At 34.6% G+C, this 21,247-nt stretch overlaps 1 protein-coding gene across 6 annotated transcripts in view; it reads left to right on the top strand.

Annotated features, from left to right (window-relative positions):
• CADM2 (cell adhesion molecule 2) overlaps positions 1-20,312 on the top strand; it is a 382,098-nt gene extending 361,786 nt beyond the window's left edge. For all 6 annotated transcript variants that reach the window (XR_015734449.1, XR_015734448.1, XM_034420012.3 and 3 more), the window contains 2 exons: positions 4,826-4,951; positions 11,644-20,312. Coding sequence is in view for 4 of the 6 variants with exons in the window: in XM_034420012.3 (XP_034275903.1) it covers positions 4,826-4,951; positions 11,644-11,762 (245 nt within the window). In the remaining 2 variants the exon portion in view is untranslated. The remainder of the gene's footprint in view (positions 1-4,825; positions 4,952-11,643) is intronic.
• The last annotated feature ends 935 nt before the right edge of the window (positions 20,313-21,247 follow it).

Here is a 21,247-nt window from a genome sequence, read left to right as displayed (position 1 = left end):
TAATTTTCCAGCAGACCAATGAAAAAGTAGCATAAAAATGGGGAAAAGGTTGTGCCTGAGGGCTCCACTTCTATAGAAAGGTTTTCCATTTTGGCATAAATATATTCCTTCACTCCCCCTCAAATTGTTCGAGAGAAATAGTTTCTAGCAAGTCTCTGAGGCTGCTAGGAAAAAAAAGATTGTGATAGAAAAACTTCATGAATATATTTAGTAAGTATCACATACAAAGTCTTAAGAACAGAATATAATGCTAATATAAAAACATTAAGATAATGTTTGTTTCCTTTAGTATATTAAGTTTATTAACCTACCAAATATAAAGGTTAGGTGAAATAATATCTGACTTTACATCTGTGAAAAAATGCAAAGTCAAGAATAGAATAAAATGGCAGCATGAAAATAGGAGGAGATAAACTAATAATAAACTTTGTTTTCCAATAGTATATTATGTTTATTAAACTGATAAACACAAGGTTATATAAAATAATATCTGAATCTACCATGTTTCCCCGAAAATAAGACCCTGTCTTATATTTTTTTGAACCCTGAAATAAGCGCTTGGCCTTATTGCCATGCACTCAAAAGCTGGCTTATTATCAGGGGAAACAGGATACATCAATAAAAATATTCAAGGTCCAGAAGATTATAAGCTTAAGTCTTGGTTTGAAAGATTCAAGCCACATGCATTCTACTTGAAAAACTGATCTCTGAAAATTGCATGAAAACTGTGTTTTATTATCAGAAAAATCTGAATCCAGTGTGAGAGAGGAAGGCTCTTTTCTTTGCAAACTTTTGAAAATTATCTAGGCATCTTTGTTTTTGTTCTGGCACAGAGAGAATGTTCTCCATATCAATCCATCTTTTGACAGTACAGAATGAATTGGATCTATATCTGTACCTATATCATCTATAATATTTATGTTATCTATATCTATGTATGTCTTCATCTATATCACTGTATAAAGTCTATACTGTATTTTTTATACATATTTATATTTATATACTTTGGGGTAGGGGATTTTTCAAAATTCTTCCATTTTTGCTGTTGTATGAAAAAAAAAGAAGCATTTTCAATTTTATTTTTCAGTTATCTGAACTTGGGGGGAAAATGTTTCATTGGTAACAATGTCATTTAGAAATGTACATAAATACAGAAAACAAACTGTTTCAAATCTATTAAATATACAACTAACATTCTATGCAGATACTAATTATCAACATTTTGATGGAAAAGGAGATGGCAACACATTTGATTTCTATTTGCAAGCAAATGCTTCTCCTCTTTATCAACATAATCCCACACATATTTATTTCCTGGAGTTGCATGCTTTTATGTGTACTTGCCCTCTTACTTTTTCCCAAATTACTGGAGTGTGTGTGTGTGTGTGTGTGTGTGTGTGTGTGTGTGTATGAAAAGAACCAAATCAAAATCTATCTTTAATTCAGCCTGAAGAACATAGCAGGGAAGTACTAATTGTATAAGATAAAAGATAACTGAAAGTGCATTTACTTTTCGTAATTCACTCAAGGGATTAGTCTTCTATCAGAAAACTGCAACAAGATAACACATTGTTCTGTACATAATACATTCCTGTATGCTTAATGGTTTGACAACAGAGATTGCGTTTTAGCTTGCCATATATTAATTGTAAAGCTTTTTATTAGATGACAAAAACCTCAGTTCCAGCTCATATTTTTGAAGGTACCATACTAAAATAATTTAAATAGTATCTAATAAAAATTTAATTTAAATCTAATAGCATCCAAAAAAAATTTAACTATCTAAATCACTGTGTTTTATAGTGATTATAATTGAATCCAGGTCCATTGGATGTGCTCTCAAACTGAAGAATGAGAAAGATGATTGCCATGTATTTCCCTCAAAAGAAGAGTTGTATAACTTTGGGGTTTCCTTTGATTTTTCATAGACAGTTTAGCTGGACCAATGCCAGTTTTCGCTTGGGGATTAGCTTGCCCAGGAATGTATAGCTTCAGGACCCTAGGTATTAATAATTTAAAGATAGTACAGAAGATGCAGCTGGTATAGTGTATATGTGTGTGTGTGTACGTGTATGTATTTACCTTCAGGTAAATTGGCTGATTTAGTACCTATTTTTAAAATATATCTCTAGCCTTTTCCAAAATACTAGAGTCTATGCAATCCAAACAGCTTCTATTGCAAGTATTAGAAAAGGCACTTTTTCCAATGCCATCCAACCCATATTTTAATATGGGGATGCTCTGATTCTTGTCCACCTATCTGGCTTGTAGTATGTTGATTAGGAATAAAGTCTTATTAGCAGTGCCCACTTTTCAGAGCTGTCCTGGAATAAATACACTTGTGCACCGTATTTTATTGTTTTAAACAGCTGCTTAAAACATGATTGTTTATCCAGGCATTTGTGGGATGCATCTGTGGCAGTATCAGACTGTTTTTGAAGATAATTTTGTTTTTATACCATCTATTAAATTTAAACATACCCTATTAGTACACATATTTAATAGACATTTTACATGTGTTTTAATTGCCTTTGAGAGGAGCGATACCTTATTTTTTGCTTTATCAAATTATTTTCTTGTTGCTTTTCTGGGTTCTATTGTAGAAGCCTTCATGAATAGGACATATATAATATTGATAATAATGACAACAACAACTAGAACAATAAAATATAATTATACCAACTGAATTACTGGGGCATCTTAAACACATTGATTATTTTGTATTTGATCAAGAACTGACACCAAACATATTGTATTAGTGAATGACTTTCTTGTGAAGCAAGAGCAGAGGAGGTATTGTTGAAATTTCAGTTCTGGAACACAAGTCGTAGAGCTTGGAGCCAGGCAGCTTTTATTGGCAGCAATTTGTGTTGGGCTTAGTATTCCGTGTTGCCATAGCATTCTTTGATCTGTGAGAACAAGCAGCAAAAACAAATACAGGGTGAAATTAGGACAAGAACAATAGGCATTGTAGCAGCCAGATGCTTATATCTGTGCTCTCTAGGGGTAACTGGGAGAGTGCCAGTTGATCCATAAACAGTGTATGAAATGGCAGAATGGTCATAGCAAGAACAGTTGTGGGGCATTGTAACTTATATTGTGAGCTTTAGACTGGTGAAAATAGTGACTGTGCAGAAGTTCCCTTAGCAGTATTACTCTGGCTTCAAAAATGTGCTGCTATTTATGACAGGAATTCCACACAGCGTCTCCCATATATTCTCTGGATTAATCCAAGTAAAAGATGCAAATAAAGGCATGCATTAACCAAATCATTACCAAAATAAAGGGGAATCTTAAAAACCCATGATAGAAAAGTTATTATGAGTCTTTCTTTTCAACTTTGGATAATAGGTTTAATATATATTGTCACATAAATGGAGTATGAATAGTGTAAGGTTGGAGGAATCCTCTTGCCCAGACAATCCCATAGTTGATTTGCTATTTCTTCTCATCATGCTCATTCAGCTTCCCCACCCTTCAGTCTTCTGATGAGACATTTGAAAGGATGTTTTACTGCCATCTGCTTTGATACAAGTAATAGTCCCTGCATAATGCATATTCCTTATAAAATACAGTCCTGGATGGTACAAAGAACTATATTATATTCAATAAAATAGGGGCATAGTTCTCTTCAGCCTTTGTGGAAACAAGGAATAGGAGATAAGATATGGCGCTATAAGAAAGATAAAACTAACATGCATGTATTTCAGATTGATTGATGGGAACCAACCTTAGCCCATATGCAGGATTTAAACACTACTCTTAAAGAGAATCTTTGGTTACAATAGTCAGATGTTACAAAATATACATAGCAATTTTAAAATTACTTGCAAAAATTAATTCCATGCATTTAATCATTAGCATAATGTCAGTATATTTTAACAGTATCATTACAGAGTTGAAGTTTTGTTAAGTACAAACAAATACATTTTAACATTACTTGACCTGCTTTTTTCACTTCAATATTCATAGCTATCGTCTCCAAAATGGCATCCTCCTGGCTGGGAATTCTGGCACTGGAGATCCAACATATCTAAGAAATGCCAAGTGTAGAAAGCTGCCTTTAAGGCTAATAGACAAAATACTAGTTTGGTACTTGAGAACAAGGTACTCAAAAATAAATGGTCAATATGGCAAGTTTTTCAATGAAAAATAACTGATGGATTATTAACTGCTATTTGAATTTGTTCCAGCATAAATCAGAAGGCTGCTTTAAATTCAGAAGTTGAGAATGAACCATATTCTTTAGGGCTCCATTTATATTTATCTGGTTCAATTCATGCAGATTCAGTCAACTCTGGGACTTGCTCAGCTATACTCTCCTCTTTTTTTTATTTCTAGAGAAAGAGGATAGAGATGACAAAAGGAATATATAAAGAATTCCCACTGAGATTCATTCCTATAAATTATGTATTATGTAGAGTCTATTCTACTGATTCTATCTGATCCCCAATTCTCAACTCCTTATTTTTGCTTCTAAAAATAACCATGGATAGATATTCAGTTATAGAAGAGTGAAGACAGAACTAGAAACCTTTCCCATTTACTAACTTCTGATAGAGATTTTTCTTCTTTTTCTTTTTGTCCTGCTTTTGTATTGTGATGTCCAGAGGGCTGTATCACTCTGGGACTACAAGCACTGCTGTATTGGTGATAAGAAAAGAATAGGGAAATAACTCCTCTGTGAATTCTTAAAATGCCATATTCCATTTCCATGTACACACAAAGAAAATCCTTCATGTTATTTTAAATTTCAGTGTCAATACATGGGTCATTTCATACCCTCATGAATAATCTACCTTTTTGTTACTTTTTTCCCCACTAGATCCCAATACTTTGGCTGGAAGAAATGTACCAGATCATGCTGTTATAGGAGGGATAGTAGCTGTTGTTGTCTTTGTTACATTATGCTCTATAATTCTTCTTGGTCGATATCTGGCAAGACATAAAGGTAGGATGGATTTAATAAATTGAAGTTAACTTTTATCTTCTTTTCTTGCTCTCATGAAAACTCAGCTCTGATAAGGAAACATTTGAATTTGTTTGTCTGTGGAAAGGTTTCTTGTTTTGATCCTTGTGGTGTCTGCAAAACCCATTAATTTTACAGATGGATTATTTGTGGCAAAATAATATCTAGTAATTTGTCCAAGGTCATGCTGGAAGTCAGTGACTCAGAGGATCTGACAAGTGAAATGGCAGTAAAGATATTGGTTTGTGCAATGCAACAGACTTTTATGTTTGTATATTTACTTGTTTTCTTTAAGGAAGTTTATTATATCAATCTTCTTTATAAAGTATATGAACACCCAAACACCTGCTAGCAATCATAAATTGGTGTCCTGAAACATGTGTTGAAAAACTCATAATGAGAAAAATACCGATTATTAAATTCCAAATTTTAATATTTCCAAAGAAAATATACTATCATTCAGAGATATGTGAAAATGAATGAGTGAACTTGGTCAGCTCAGTCGATGGCTAGTTTGGCCAATTCTGATAATCAAGACAGTTCATTTAACTTTTATTTAGGTTGATCAAAAGATGTATTTTTTTTAAAAAAATATTTAAAAGTTATTTTACATCTTTTGATTTTTTTCCCCTCTCTTTTAGATATTTAGGTTTTTCTTTTTATAACCATGGACAGAACGTTTCATACAAAATTCAACTAAACAGCTTTCTGTTGCACTTTTTGTATGATTATATAATAGATTTAGATCTAGATACTTACATTCAAAATATGGTTTGGGGCTATTAATATTGTATCCCATTAATAACAATTTAAGAGTAAATTCATTTGAATGCTGGATAGTGATTTCCTTCTGGTATAGAATTGCATTATGGATTTTTAGTGTATTTTATCTAACATTTTTAATGGAAGAATGTAACAAAGGCAACATTGCTTTTCTGTCATCATTGTAATCCATTTAAATCAGTGAGACTTCTTTACAAGGACATAAGTTCAATCGGAAAACTTGAATGCAGCTTTTAATTCTCAATAAGCAAATCAGACAAGTTTCTAAATAACTTTTCATCCTTAAACAGTTAGCCTGAAATAAGAATCTCTTCCTTTTCATGGGTGGGAGGATGACAATTCTCTTAATTGCTGCAATGGTTCAAGAACAAAATGTTGTTATTATTATTAGTTTGATTCTCTGCTTGTTGAGATTATCATAAGGAACATCTTTGTCTTGGAAAAACTAATTCAGTTTAATTTAGTTATACCAGCTTTCTTTGAGATGGTGCCAAGTAGAAGTTTTTTCACTACAATTTCTATCATCCACAACTAAATGGGCATATTTGCTGCAGGATGGTGGAAATTAATTTGCACATTTGTATGACAGAAGATTAGAGAAAGCTATTTCAGAAAATAATAATCTCATCTTTTTTTCAAAGTTACTATTATTTATTTTAACCTTTCCAAATTATAATATGTCTGTCATAAATACTAAAGCATTATTAGCACTTTATTCACTTCTCAAATGTGGTTCACTGCTATAATTTATTTATGTATGTATTTAATTGATTGATTGATTGATTGATTGATTAATTGATTAAATTTATAGTGCAACCTATTTGCCCATTGGCAACTGAAGGCAGTTTACAGAATATAATGCCCATCAGGCTTCCATACATTTCATCAGCCGAGAGCTCAGGGCAGGGGCCGGGGGGTGGCGGTCATTCTAAGAGAAGGTCTTGATCCGAGGGAGACCACTGTACCTCAGATAGCTGGATGTGAGTCCCTTTTTGTGAAGTGGAGCCGTGGGGTGCAGATGGGTTTGTTGATCACGTACCTGGCTCCCTGCCACGTGGCAACGACCCTGCCCGAACTCCTCAATGTTATAGCCGAGGTGGCGGCTGATACCCCCAAACTTGTGGTCATGGGGGTTTTCAACCTGCCATCCATCAGTGAAACATCTGAGGTAGCTCGGGAGTTCATGGCTTCCATGACAGCCATGGACCTGACCCAAGTAATTCACGGCCCTACTCACATAGGGGAACACACTCTGGACTTAATTTTTATCTCAGTGGTTGAGTGGCCTTGATATAGGGATATAGATATTGAACCCTTGTCATGGTCTGACCACTCGCTCCTTCGACTTGACTTTCTGACCACCACACCCCGTTGCAGGGAGGCGGAGCCGACCAGGTGGTTCCGCCCCAGGCGTCTGATGGATCCTGATAGGTTCCAGATGGAGCTTGGGCCATTTCCTGAGACTCTAGCTCATGGCTCGGCTGATGACCTGGTGGCCGCCTGGGATAGTGCAGCTGCCGGGGCTTTGGACCAGGTCATGCCTTTGCGGCCTCTGACCCGGCACTGAACTCACTTAGCTCCTTGGTTCTCCGAGGAGCTGAGAGAGATGAAGCACCGGAAAAGACACCTAGAGAGCGGTTGGAGGGCCAGTCGTTCCGAATCTGACTTGACACTGGTAAGGTCTCATATTAAGACCTACCTAGTGGCGATAAAAGCGGCGAAATCTAGCTATTTTGCCGCTCTTATCGCATCATCAGATTACCACCCAGCCACCCTGTTCAGGGTGACCCGCTCCCTTCTCCATCTGGGAGCGCGGGATGACCCCTTGCAGGGCCGAGCTGAGGATTTTGTACAGTATCTGTATGATAAAATAACTCAGATTCAGGAAGACTTGGCCGCTGACTGGGTTAGTTCAGATGAGATGACTGAGGCAGGCCTTGAGAGTGTTATCTGGGAGGAGTTCGATCCTGTTGCTCCTAAGGACATGGACAGGATCTTGGGATGGCTGAACGCGACCACATGTTTATTGGACTGTGTCCCTCCTGGTTGGTGCTGGCTTCCTGGGAGGTTACACGAGGCTGGCTCCAGGGGATTATCAACACTTCTTTGAATGAGGGTGTCCTGCCGTTCGCCTTGAAAGAGGCAGTGATGAGGCCTCTCCTTAAGAAGCCATCCCTGGATCCGGCTGTTTTGGCTAACTATCGTCCAGTCTCCAACCTTAGTTTTATTGAGAAGGTTGTTGAGAGTGTGGTGGCGTGACAGCTTCCCCAGTACCTGGATGAAGCTGTCTATTTGGATCCAGTCCAGTCCGGCTTCAGACCTGGGTACAACACGGAAACGGCATTGGTCGCATTGGTGGATGATCTCTGGAGGGCTCGGGATAGTGGTTATTCCTCTATCCTGGTCCTGTTAGACCTCTCAGCAGCTTTTGATGCCATCGACCATGGTATCATGTTGCGCCGGCTGGAGGGACTGGGAGTGGGGGGCACCGTTTTGCGGTGGTTCTCCTCCTATCTCTCCGACCGGTTGCAATCTGTGTTGACAGGGGGGCAGCGGTTGACCCCAAGGCGCCTTGTTTGTGGGGTGCCACAAGGGTCGGTCCTCTCGCCCCTCCTGTTCAACATTTATGTGAAGCCGCTGGGTGAGATCATCCGTGGTTTTGGGGTGGAGTTCCATCAGTACGCTGATGATACTCAGCTGTACATCTCCACCCCAGGGCATCCCAATGATGCCTTGGAAGTGATGTCCCAGTGCCTGGAGGGGGGTCTGGATGGGGAGAAACAGGCTTCGACTCAACCCTTCGAAGACCAAGTGGCTGTGGCTGCTGGCGTCCCGGTATAGCCAGCTGACGCCATCGCTGGTTATTGGGGGCGAATCATTGGCCCCCACGGAAAGGGCCCGCAACTTGGGTGTCCTCCTGGACGCACGGCTGTCTTTAGAAGGGCATATGACGGCCGTGGCCAGCGGGGCTTTCTATCAGGTTCGCCTGATATGCCAGTTGCGCCCCTTTCTGGATCGGGACTCCCTACGCACGGTCACTCAAGCACTCGTCACTTCTCGTCTGGACTATTGTAACGCTCTCTACATGGGGCTCCCCTTGGGATACACCCGGAGGCTCCAACTGGTGCAGAATGCGGCCGCGCGGGGGATTATGGGAGCGATGGGGCACTCTCATGTGACCCCTCTCCTGCGCGAGCTGCATTGGCTTCCGGTGGACTTCCGGGTGCGCTTCAAGGTGTTGGTCATCACCTTTAAAGCGCTCCATGGCTTAGGCCGGGGTACTTACGGGACTGCCTTCTGCCACCAATAGCCTCCCACCGGCCAGTTCGCTCCCACAGAGAGGGCCTCCTCAGGGTGCCGTTGGCCAGACAATGCTGGCTGGCGACCCCCAGGAGGAGAGCCTTCTCTGTGGTGGCACCTACCCTTTAGAATAATCTACCCCCAGAGATACAAGTGATCTCCAGACTTTTCGTCGGGCCCTAAAAACTTATTTTTTTCAGTTAGCCGGTCTGTCCTGATTTTATGGTTGGTTTTAAAAATTAATACGGATTTTAAATTGATAAGTTTTAAATTACGGGCCAAATTTATTTAATTATTTTAAATCTATTTTTAACTTTAACTTTATGTATAAATGTTTTTATTTTGGCTGTTCACCGCCCTGAGTCCAAAAGGAGAAGGGCGGTATAGAAGTTTGAATAAATAAATAAATAAATAAATAAATAAATAAATAAATAAATAAATAAATAAATAAATAAATAAATAAAACCACATTTAAAACAATAAAAACTAACGAAAACAATCAAATGAATTAATATAGTAAAATATAACAAAATAACCCCCCACCTGTTACCCCCGCTCCAGTGACAGAAGATCACACAAGCCATTTAATGGACTCCATCCCGCTCTGGATTCCCCAGGCCTGTTGGTAGAACCAAATGTTCAGTGCCTTCTGGAAGACAATTAGAGTCGGGGCCATTCTAATCTCTAGGAGAATTATGTTCCAGAGATAGGGAGCCACCACAGAGAAGGCCCTTCTTTTGGGTCTCTCTTGGGGATGGGACCCGCAACATTCCCTACTTCCCCGCTCTGATGGATCATGTAGATGTGACCAGCAAGAGACAGTCCCTCAGATAACCTGGTCCCAAGTCATGGGATAATATAATATAATATTTTATATGATAATATAAAAGTAGCCATGACAAAGGCTAGTAAACAGGCATACAGATTTGTGAGTATAGTTTAAAGAGATCAAACATGATAGAAAATGTCTAGTCCACATTCAGCTTCATGGATCTCACTAAATCATAGTGTGATTTCTTTTGTTTTTACCACAGCCTCATCCAAAAGCTGTGATATGTGTTTTCAAAGACACTAATTACAATAAGATATACAGGGAGAAAGCAATTGTGATTAAAACTTCATTCTTCTTCATTATTTAAATAATAGTATATGCTTTCTACTTTATAAGTAAATGTATTTGCTATGTGCATATACCAATTCTCTATGCCTAATTTCATCAGATATTAAGATGGTATTGACATATACGGTATGCATTAAATATCAGCTTGCAAAACTGAAATATATTTAGCTTAATTTCAAGTCTTTTTTCAAGAATATTCCAGTGCCTATTAAATGTTACCAAATAGATATTACTTTCCATCTGCATTATAAGTAGAAATATCCATGTCCTTTAGAATAAATATCTATTAAAATATTCCTGATTTATTTTAAATTTAGAATATTACTGAAGACTAACAAAGCTCTTGGCACAGGTTTTCAAAGGGTTCGTCCCGATAACTTAAATAAGCTTCCAGATAATAGTTTAATTAACTAGCTTTTATAGTAAAAGTCTAAGCTATATGAGAAGTCTAGTATGAGATCTAAGTATCTCCATTTTTAGAACGATAAAACACATGTTCCAATTTCCAAACCAAGCAGCCATTCCCATTGATTGAAACTGACTTGTTTCAAACATCAATAAAAATAAATATGTTACTGTTCTGTAAATATATATATATATATATATATATATATATATATATATATATATATATATATATATATATATATATGGTAAACTGGCAAATAAATCTACATAATAGAGATAGACCTGCACAACAGAACAAAACAGGTTACAGCAAGAATGCAGGAAAATATATAAATTATATATATATATATATATATATATATATATATATATATATATATATATATATATATATATATATATATATATATATATATATATATATGTATATATATATATATATATATATATATGTATATATATATATATATATATATATATATATATATATATATATATATATATATATATAAAATATTTCCAATGAAATTGGCACTAAGAATATGGCTTAACGTGTAGCTGCTTCTAAATGATGTATTAATCATTATGTGCAATTAACATTTTTTTTTTTGTTGAAGGAATAGACTGCAAAAGTGCTAATTTTGAAATTGCAGGACATGCTGATTGATTGATTTAAGGGGATAAAGAAATGTTCTGTGTTTTCTATCACAGTGCATCCAAAACTAATTAAGACCTTTCCCCCAAAGCTTCTTGTTAATGAATTTTTGTCAGCTTATGGTACAACAGACCCTTTCTGTGCAATAGATATGTAGTTATCATGATAGCAGGACTGTACAATTACTACTACTTTAACAAATAAAAAAACCATGCATACTATTCAGATTCATGATAGAAAGGATCATTACTGAATCTTAGAAAAATTCATAGTAGAATGCTATATAGACTTTAACATGGTCTATACCCAGACCAATTAATTTTCTGTTAGAAAAATCCCATCTCTAAAGCAATATCAAAATTGCCTGTATCTCTAACATTTGTCTTTTAATCACACTGTTTCCTACAGGAACATATTTAACAAATGAAGCTAAGGGAGCTGAAGATGCACCTGATGCGGATACAGCCATTATCAATGCAGAAGGCAGCCAAGTTAATGCAGAAGAGAAGAAAGAATATTTCATATAGATGCAGACTTAGATTCTTTGAACACCACTACTCACAAGGCTGACTCTTGGAGAAAACTGGCTCTCATCTTTCTGAATTAATTTATCATGTCTCCTTTCTACCCTTGTTAAAGTGCATAATTGCTCTCAGTTGCCAGTTTGTACCAACAATCAGCCATGAACATAATTTTTGTTTAATTATGATACCATTCATAATGCAGGACATTTCTTATTGCCTAATCATCATATACATTGCTCTTTTAACATACAGTGCTTGAATATACAGCCTTAACAAATTTAATCATCATCTGTTCACATTTGGTTGTTCTACATTTTAAAGAAAGTGTTCCTTTTCTTTTCTTTTAATATGGTCCTTACCTATATTGCATCAGACCATTTTCATAGCAAATGTTCTTAGGTGAGGACCTAAATGTACTTACATAAACCATTACAAGTAAGATTAGAGGTTTACAAAGAATGTTTTATATATCGTCTGTAATTCAAAATCAGCCGAGCATTGAAACATTATGCCCTAAGAAACACTAATGAAATCATTCTACTATAATTTCTTGTGTGTTTGCAAATGGCAGCAAAGGAGTATGAACAGAACTTTTATTTAATGAAATACTGGTATTAAAAGCAACTTCTGTGTGGTAATCAACACCATACACTCCTGTCTACACAGAATCCAAGGTGATGGATTATGTAGCTCCATTTTGAAAATGGTTGTCCAGCTCTTTTACTGCTCCTAGAATCGTAAAGACTTCCATATATATTTCTATAATTTGTATTCCTTTTAATTTATTTGCTTCATGTGGGTCTATCTGCCTACGCAAATTGAACGTGTTCATGGGGCAAAACTGCAAGGCATTTTAATATCTGTATATAGTGCATATAATAAATCCAATTAAACATTATTTGATACATATTTAACTTTTGGGGCTGTAGGTAAGTCAGTCACAAGTAAGCATTTTCTAATGTCCATTATATCCCTTTAGATATAACTTAAATTAATATTCTGAGTAGATAACATGTATTAGTATTTTTTGTCTGTATGTCCTAGCACTGTTCAGCAACAAATTTTTCTAGTTCCAGTTAATTTCTCTTTGTTATACAATGGAAGCACAATGTTATATGGAAAGGTAGTTTTAAGCTAACAACCAGTGCACAGCCTCAGGTTTTGTCTTACAACCACATTAATGATTAAATATTAAGTTACTAAAAAATTCAATATATAATTTGGCAGTTCCAGAGCTGCTTATCAATGTTGGATTTGCCAAACCCCAAACAGAAAATGTTACAACAACTCTCTATGTTTTGTGTATATGGTAAATGACTAATCCTTTATATTAAATTTCTGTCTATGCATTTTGTGAGGTACAAACTTATGTCACGGTGAATGATCAAGAATATATGCCATGCTTTTAGCTCCACAGTAAAGATCTCTCTTTGATATTATGTTGAGTGTGGGGCAAAAGGACAGTTTAGAATAATAATAATTTTTTAAAAAAGTCTAATCCAAATAAAATATTCCTCTTTCAGACCAAAAAAAGGCAACAACAAATAAATGAAAATAAATGAAAATAATCAGATAAGCTCTTACTTCCTGGTTCCATGTAAACATAATTGACTAAAATTGTAGAAATTCTTATTTATCTCCAAAGCACTGCAAACTTTTTAAAAAATAAGACAAAAAAGAGGAATACATTTCTATATAGAAACTATTACTGGTGAAGTCTAAAAGCATAATGGCCTACTGTAAAGAATTAAGTCCTGGGCTTTATTTTTTGTGTGGGGAATGGAAGGAGGGTGGGTAACATTTGAATATGGCATCATGTGTCACAGTCAATGGAAATCAAAGGTATTGTGTCAGATTATTTATCCGAAGGCTATACACCTTTTAAAGACAATAGTAGTTTTTAAATTGTTTTTGTTAGAAGGGGAAAAAATTACTTTGTTAATTTCAATGAGAAAAAAAAAAAGAACGAGCGAGAGAGAGAGAGACCATCAATCAAGCAGCACTTTTTCAAAGTATACAGAACATAAATAATATGATGTGGTTGAGTGTTAACATAATAAATCATATACAGTATGATATTTTAAAGAAATACGTCTGCATTGATGTGATTGCATGCTTGTTTTTTACAGTTCATTCAAAAATCTGTGGAAAAAATGCAATAATATGATAATCTAGTATGGTAATTTGAGAGAATCAGGTAGAAGTACTAGACACATTGAAGCTAGTATAGGTTTATAACATTAGTCATGTTTTCAAAAACTGATTTGTAGAACTAAGGTAAAGGCCAGCAATGCACTTAAACATGTGTTGAGGTGCCTTGCTGCATTAGGATTATGTTTACTAAAATTATATGCCTACTGGTGTTATATTTACACATTCATACGTTTTCTCAATTCTATTGTTTAAATTATATAGAAATACTTTACCTACTTATTCATCCCTATGAAGTAAGATTTCTTTAGACATCTTTCAGTGTAAGCATTTCAAAATGTTTAGTCATTGTAGGTTACAGAAAACACTGGAATTCTGCAACAGAGATAGGAATTAGACTGTTAAGTTTTGCTTGTAGTAGATTAAAAAAAATCTTTCCTTGCACATTGAGATGTACAGCAGGCTAAAAGGCAATGAGAAAGTCCACCAGAATGAAAAATTACTGTCTATTATCACTTTCTAATACCCAGTAAAATCAGACGTTCTCAATCTTGTATTTGAGAGCAAAGGAAGCTTTTGGAACAGAATAAAAAATATACTTTATTTAAAATGATACATTCCATAAATGAGCAAACTTTAATCTAAGGATTTTGGCCCTTAATCTTTCTCTACTTTTCTCTGTTTTAATATATTCAGTCCCATTTAGATAAAATAGCAATATTATATCAGATTATTTTCAAAAATAATGCTGACATTTTTTCTTACCATTGTTTGATTTTACAGCATGAAACCAACTGAGTTTACTTATCCCATGTAAAAACTCTTATATTTGGAGCTATAATTCTAGTAATGCTGCCTCATTTTAATCAGTGTCCTTCAATTGTGTTGATTTTGCACTAGCACTTGAGCAGATCCAAATAATTCTGCTTCCTATTTCAGTGCCTTTTCTACCAGTACAGTTCAGAAAAACATGGGAAAAGCCAGGTAGTGAGAGGACATGGTAGATTCCATGTTGGCCAAGATATTTGCTCTTAGATTTGCTCTTAGGTACTTGATGTACTAAAGCTTCAATATAAACCTTTGTTTTCTTAACTAATTCCCTGGTTGCTGCATAGCAGAGTATGTTGTCAGGATGATGGAAGCTGTAGGCCAATGTATCTGGAACACTACCAGTTAGAAAATGGCCTTGTGCAAACTGAATGTTCAGTGTAATAGGATGAATAAGAGGGACATATACATTTACAAGTTTTACTCATCCAGGGAGAAATGCATGTGTTCAATACCTTGTATAATTTATATGAATAATAAAGGAAGGTGATTATATCATTCTAAATCCACTTTCGGAAATCCAAGTTTAGATTAATACATTAGAATAAGACGCTAAAATTTTATGATAATCTAATTGCCTGCTTTATCATAGAAGACAGGTATAAATAATCATGATCTGAAGACAGCAACTAATGAAATTTGAACCAAGAAAGTTAGAATGTATTTTTGTCATCAATCCAGCACATCAAGTTGTTACTGATTACTATTGTTCTCTTTTTCAATCATTATAATTCATTATTTTTTTAAATAAAAATAGAAGATGGCATCTCAGAATATATGGATCTGTTATCTTTCATTCTGGAATGCCATTTGTAAATTTAATAGTTTCTAGAACCATCTTAACCCTAATCCTAACCATTTACCTGTTTTTCACAGGGAAACCATCTTACACTGAAATTTCCTGTTATTAAAACCAAATGTGGAAAAATCATATTACCAATTATTCCAGTGAATTGGATATCTTCAGTTAATTATTCCCAATGTAGGCTACCTATCTGTGATGAATCTCTCAGTGAAAAGAAACAATGGGAGCTTATATAATGTTTTGTTGTAAAAGCATTGCTTACTATGTATTCATACATACATTAGGCATTTTGATCATACATATGTTACATGTGCTTCCATGTAACATTGCAGTTACTGTGTAATTTAGTGCCACTTATTATAAAGTGTTACCAAGAGGAATATAAAATTCTTACATTTATTATTCCATTGAATAGTGGCAATTCTAATCAACTCAAAACAAAACATTCAATTACAAAGAATTATGGTCACACTAGTTTTCTCCAAAATGTTCTTAAATTGTATCTTCTTAATCATTAGAGATAATGATTTATAATAAATGTGAACACTTATATAATAATAAATAAGCTACTAAGAAACTATGTGACTAAGCTTGAAATAGAAATTATCCAAGTAATGCTTTGAGTTAAGTGGCACAAAGTACATGCTAAAAACTATGCAAAAATATAGGTGACCACAGTGTACTTACATGTAAGTATCTTGTGCTTTCTCTGTATGGATATTGGAAACACATGTATTTATAATATGAATTTTGATTATTTTATAAGGTAGGAGATAAAAGCTTGCAGTTACAATCATGAATTATTACAATACATGCAAAACTGTCATCTTTAAATATGTATATTTCCCCAATTCTTTAATTTACTGTGAGTTATTTTTAAAACCTAACCATCAATCCATTTGGTCTGTTTTCTTATTTGGGTGTCATCGGGCTCCTTTCGAATACCTTTTGAGCACAGACCTCTACCTGCTAATATCTTTGCTGCCAGAAAGGTCTCATAACTGCTTAGAAATCTATATCTAACCCAAACCTGGCAGTTTTTGTCTTCCTTGAGGGAAGGAAGCATCCTTCCTAGATGATGAAACGTTGCCATTTGCTCTAGTATTTTTAGTGTGAGCAGTGGAAAGACAGCCAAAGAAATAACCTGAACCTTATTTCACCGAAGTATCTCACCTGGAATTTCTGCTGTTTATTTCCCAATAACCCCAGATAATCTTACATAGTGAGTACAAAATGCTTCCATCAAACAGCAGAGAATGCCTTTTTTCATTAAGTTATTTTTTCCCACAAATATAAATTTATATAATATTGATCTTTTTAATTTCATCATTTTTTTCTAATATGAGCTTCCAAAAGCATTTAAAGTAATGAGATAACAAAACAAAACAAAAAATCACAGAGATATTGTGAAATTGAACCTCGCAAAGCTTCCAAACTTCAGCCATAGCTGTCCTTCTCTGAAGCACTATTGTTACTGCCCAAAGCACTGAATCACTTAATCTATTTTCTGTTGGTCAGTTGTAATACATTCCTAAAATAAATCTGAGGTTTAAATTTATTATTATTACTATTAATAATGATGGTGTTTCTTAATTTATTTTTTAACTGTACTTCTATTGGTATCTTGAGATTCTTTAATCACCTGAAGATTTTGACTTTGTAGACATCAGATTGCAGTAAGTGTGTATGTATCTGCTATGCTTGTAGGACATAATGCCTGGGCTATAGTTTGTATAATGGAGATTTCTGACTGACTTACATGCAAAGGATCCCTTATTGGGTTATCCAGGTATCATAATCTTGGCAAGAATCATTTGATGGCACTGATGCACTTTGGGTCTCCAGATTGCTCAAGAGGATTGCATTGAATCTCCTCACTTTTCACAATTGAGCCAACTGAGGTAATGCATTGTGCCATTGTTTTAAACAAAATATTAATGTTATATTTGTTAAAATAATATCTTATATACATATTTCAACATATAATTTATTTGATTGAAATTATTTTACTTTCAGTTAAGAGCTACTCAGCTAACAGCACTATGAAGCATTGCAAATTATGAATAAGCTGCTTTAAGGGTCAACACTGAAAGCTTAGGCTGCTATCTGCTAGTTTCCTCTAGTAATTTCTAATAAGAAATTAATGGAATATTTTCTGCTGTAAGGAATTCTAGATAGGCAAGCAATTGCCCTACTGCCTAGTAGGGCTCTGAAAAATTAGGAAAAAGGAAAAATAATCTTGTCTACCAAACTATCTTCTTTTGGTTAATTCTAAAGCAGATACCAACCACAAGCTACCCTAAATATGACTACACTTTTGTAAAAAAAAAAAAAAATGCTATAATTGAATGGTTTCAAATACCTCAAGTATCATTAGGTTTCTTTTGTTAATTCCCTTTACAATAAGTTTCACTTAAGGTGACAGTTAAGCAAAATGTAGCTTTTCTGTCCCTTAGAATATTTATAACCCATCTCCATGTATGCAAACGACAGTCTTCTATAGTTACATACACTCAATTCAATGCTAAGTCAGACTAAACCTTGTTTGACTGTCTTCATTATACATGTACCAAGTCCTGCATGAAAGTAGATAGTATAGATATATTCTACAGACTAAGAATACATTATTAGAGCCACAGGTTCAGTGCTCAGGTTTCTGCTGCAGATATCATGTAAATCCTCCTAATGGCCAATTTTATCTTATTTATTATCCTATAGGAAAGTGGTAATTAGCAGCTGGATGCACAAATGCTTGGGCAAGCTAAGTGGAAAAGAGAAAGCTGAAAGGACATCAAAATGTTAAGTATGCTCAGTATGAAGTACATATCACTTATTCTCAAGAGATTTGCAGTCCAATCTGCATTTGAACATGCAAACCCATCTCCAAGTAATCAGTTTTTGTGCACCAATTCATTACTATAGTGTGCTTCATTTTGTACAGCATTTTCAGGAGCCCAAAATGCGTAGAAATGTTTTGGGAAAGGTAGGAATGATAATTCATAGGCATCTGGAACAAAAACAGGGTAGCAAAGAAACTCCAGAGAAATAAAGTAGTTTTCCATATCTTAGAATAGATAAAATATGTAGTTATAATTATTCAATTGTTTACTTTAAAAATATCCCATATTATTGGTACTGATACTACAATAGTCACTTGTCAAAACTATTTCTATCTCAAGGCTGTGATAGGTAACAAATTGTTACATATGCATTTTGAGCATTCTAGTTTTCAAAAATTATATGTGAAAATACACGAAACACAGCAAGAAACACAAATTTTCTAATCCAATGTGCAGTGATTCATGCAATAAACATATCTTCATATAATTTGCCTGCGAAATATGCTCAAGAACCTGCATGAAAGAAGATAATTCCTTATTGATAACACTGGTAGTTCTGGCCCCAATCCTTTAAGTTAGCTGAAGCCAACCTGGCAAATTCCAGTTGAATTTATTATAACACAGCTATAGAAACTTTTCAGATAAATTATTTTTACCTTTCGTTTTTTAGAATGTAGACAAACTGCCCAATTAACAGGCATTTTCATGTGGATACAGAAATCAACTTTTTCCAAAAAGATTTTATTTTAGCACAAGATTTACAATCACTGTACTAATCACAAATGCACTATACAGTAATATTTCTTTATAGTATTTCAATCTGAAAATGTGTCTTAATTAGAAAAAATATTTATAAAAGAATGATGCATTGATAAGTAAACTATAGTATTTTTTTTATTCTAGAAACATAGATAAATCAAATTATACACTTTCTGTAAGCATCTGATTAATTTAGCAATAATATGTATATACTTTAATTATATTTTATATATTTTCTGCATTTCCATACTATAAAGTGCATGCATACATATACAGAGATGCCAAAGGACTGCTTTCTTTTGAGGCAATTTGTACAAATTCAGCAGATCCTCATTTTCTATTACCAGCCTTACAATTTTATAGGTGAGAAAGCAGCACTATTAAAAACAACAACAACAACTCTATGCACTATATAGTTTCCCAGCATTTTAAATTCAAAATGCACTTTATAGTTTCACCAAAAGTTGGGATGTTCAAAGTCTTTTGCAATTATCTCTTCCTTCTTTCAATCTCTTCTTCTTAAAAACAAAAACCAAAACAAATCTGAAAAAGGTGTTTTATGAGTAAATAAGGTGGTGAATTCCATTTGTTCCACTGAAATAGGTCCACAACTGCCAAGTTATAAAGTATTCCCCATTCATTTCATTTTTAGGCTTTCAACTTTGGGGAATCCACTTCTAAGTTTTCATTGTTATAACACATAAAATATTTCTGTCCTATCTGATCCAGGACTGCTAGACCAATGGGACTGGTAAACTCTTTCCCCAGGTTGGTAGCTAACTGAAAAGTGACTACATTGGCCTAAGAACTACAGTGTAACTGACATGCAATTTCAGCTATGTTTTGGACACTACATCACTTAATTCCATACAGAGGAATTAAGAATGCAGCACTGACAATGGAAGCACAGTTTCTCGTTATTTCATAATTTTTACTGAACAAAATGCATATTGTAATGTTAAGTACATGACACTTGCATGTTGCTATGCCTATATACTTTCAGAGTTTTCAGTGTGTACTTTGTGGCGCTTAAAATGTCATGTACAATTTTTATCAACATTCTACAGGGTTCCCATTTGCACTTCATATTTCAGTAAAGTCTTGTCAGAGAATTGTCTGAATATTATTAAAATGAATAAAATTTCAATTTTAGTTATCTGTTGGACATTACTGAAGTGTCTATTCATTTAATACATTTTGGAATTCTTGAATTTAATATGGAATATTATCAGAGCGCATATTGGCAAATGTGAGGAACACAAAATGTCTTGAATAAATATTAGCAAATATTAGAAATATTGAACCTTTCCCAATAAAAATGTTTCAGGCATCTCTTATAAAGAAGTACTATGAAATGGCTTATCCAATATACTTAACTAAGAGCTTTATTGCATGTATTGAAATATCAATTGGATAATAGTGCAAAAGGTGCAAGTCTGCCAAAATGGAGACTGAAAACAAAGACGATCCATCCATCCACTCATCCATCCATCAGGAAGCAGATCAGGCCACAAAACGTGTCTCATCTCAGAGTTGCCAGTCTAACTTAGGTTTACGTAGGCAACTTCAGGTTTAATACAGAAGATTTTGTAGCTGTGCCAGCTCTACCAAGCGCAGGTTCTGCTCACAGATCACAGTTTTGGTCATGAAAATATCTCCATTATATTAGTATATACTTTAAATTATAAATACTGTATGAAGCATGCAATAATTATAGCTTAACCTCAGAAGTGGAATATCCCAAGAATACTGCAATGTCTATGGCATTGATAGGATGCCAGTTATTTTTTTAAAAAATCAAAGGATCACTAAACAAGAGAATTTTAAATCAAATCAGACCAAGTACCAGTGCTTGCTTTCCAGCAGAAGCTAAAGAGGATGGTGAGAGAATGGATGGATCCATGCACATTTGAAACAGGCAAACTATGGCAACTTTAATTCCCATTCAACATATTGAAACAAAAATCTGGGGAAAGGAGCAAATAAAAGCTCCCTCTACAGCTTTTGATCCTAACCAGCACTAGAACTCTGAAACTAGAAGATATAGTATTTGATCAAAAATATATTATATTAGAATACCAATTAGCTTTTCAAAATAATATCAA

This window comes from Pantherophis guttatus, chromosome 5, assembly GCF_059756535.1.
Source record: "Pantherophis guttatus breed Tessera chromosome 5, ASM5975653v1, whole genome shotgun sequence".
In the NCBI taxonomy this organism is placed as follows: Eukaryota; Metazoa; Chordata; class Lepidosauria; order Squamata; family Colubridae; genus Pantherophis; species Pantherophis guttatus.
Note: the sequence above shows the minus strand (reverse complement) of the source record. Positions and strands in the feature narration are given on the sequence as shown.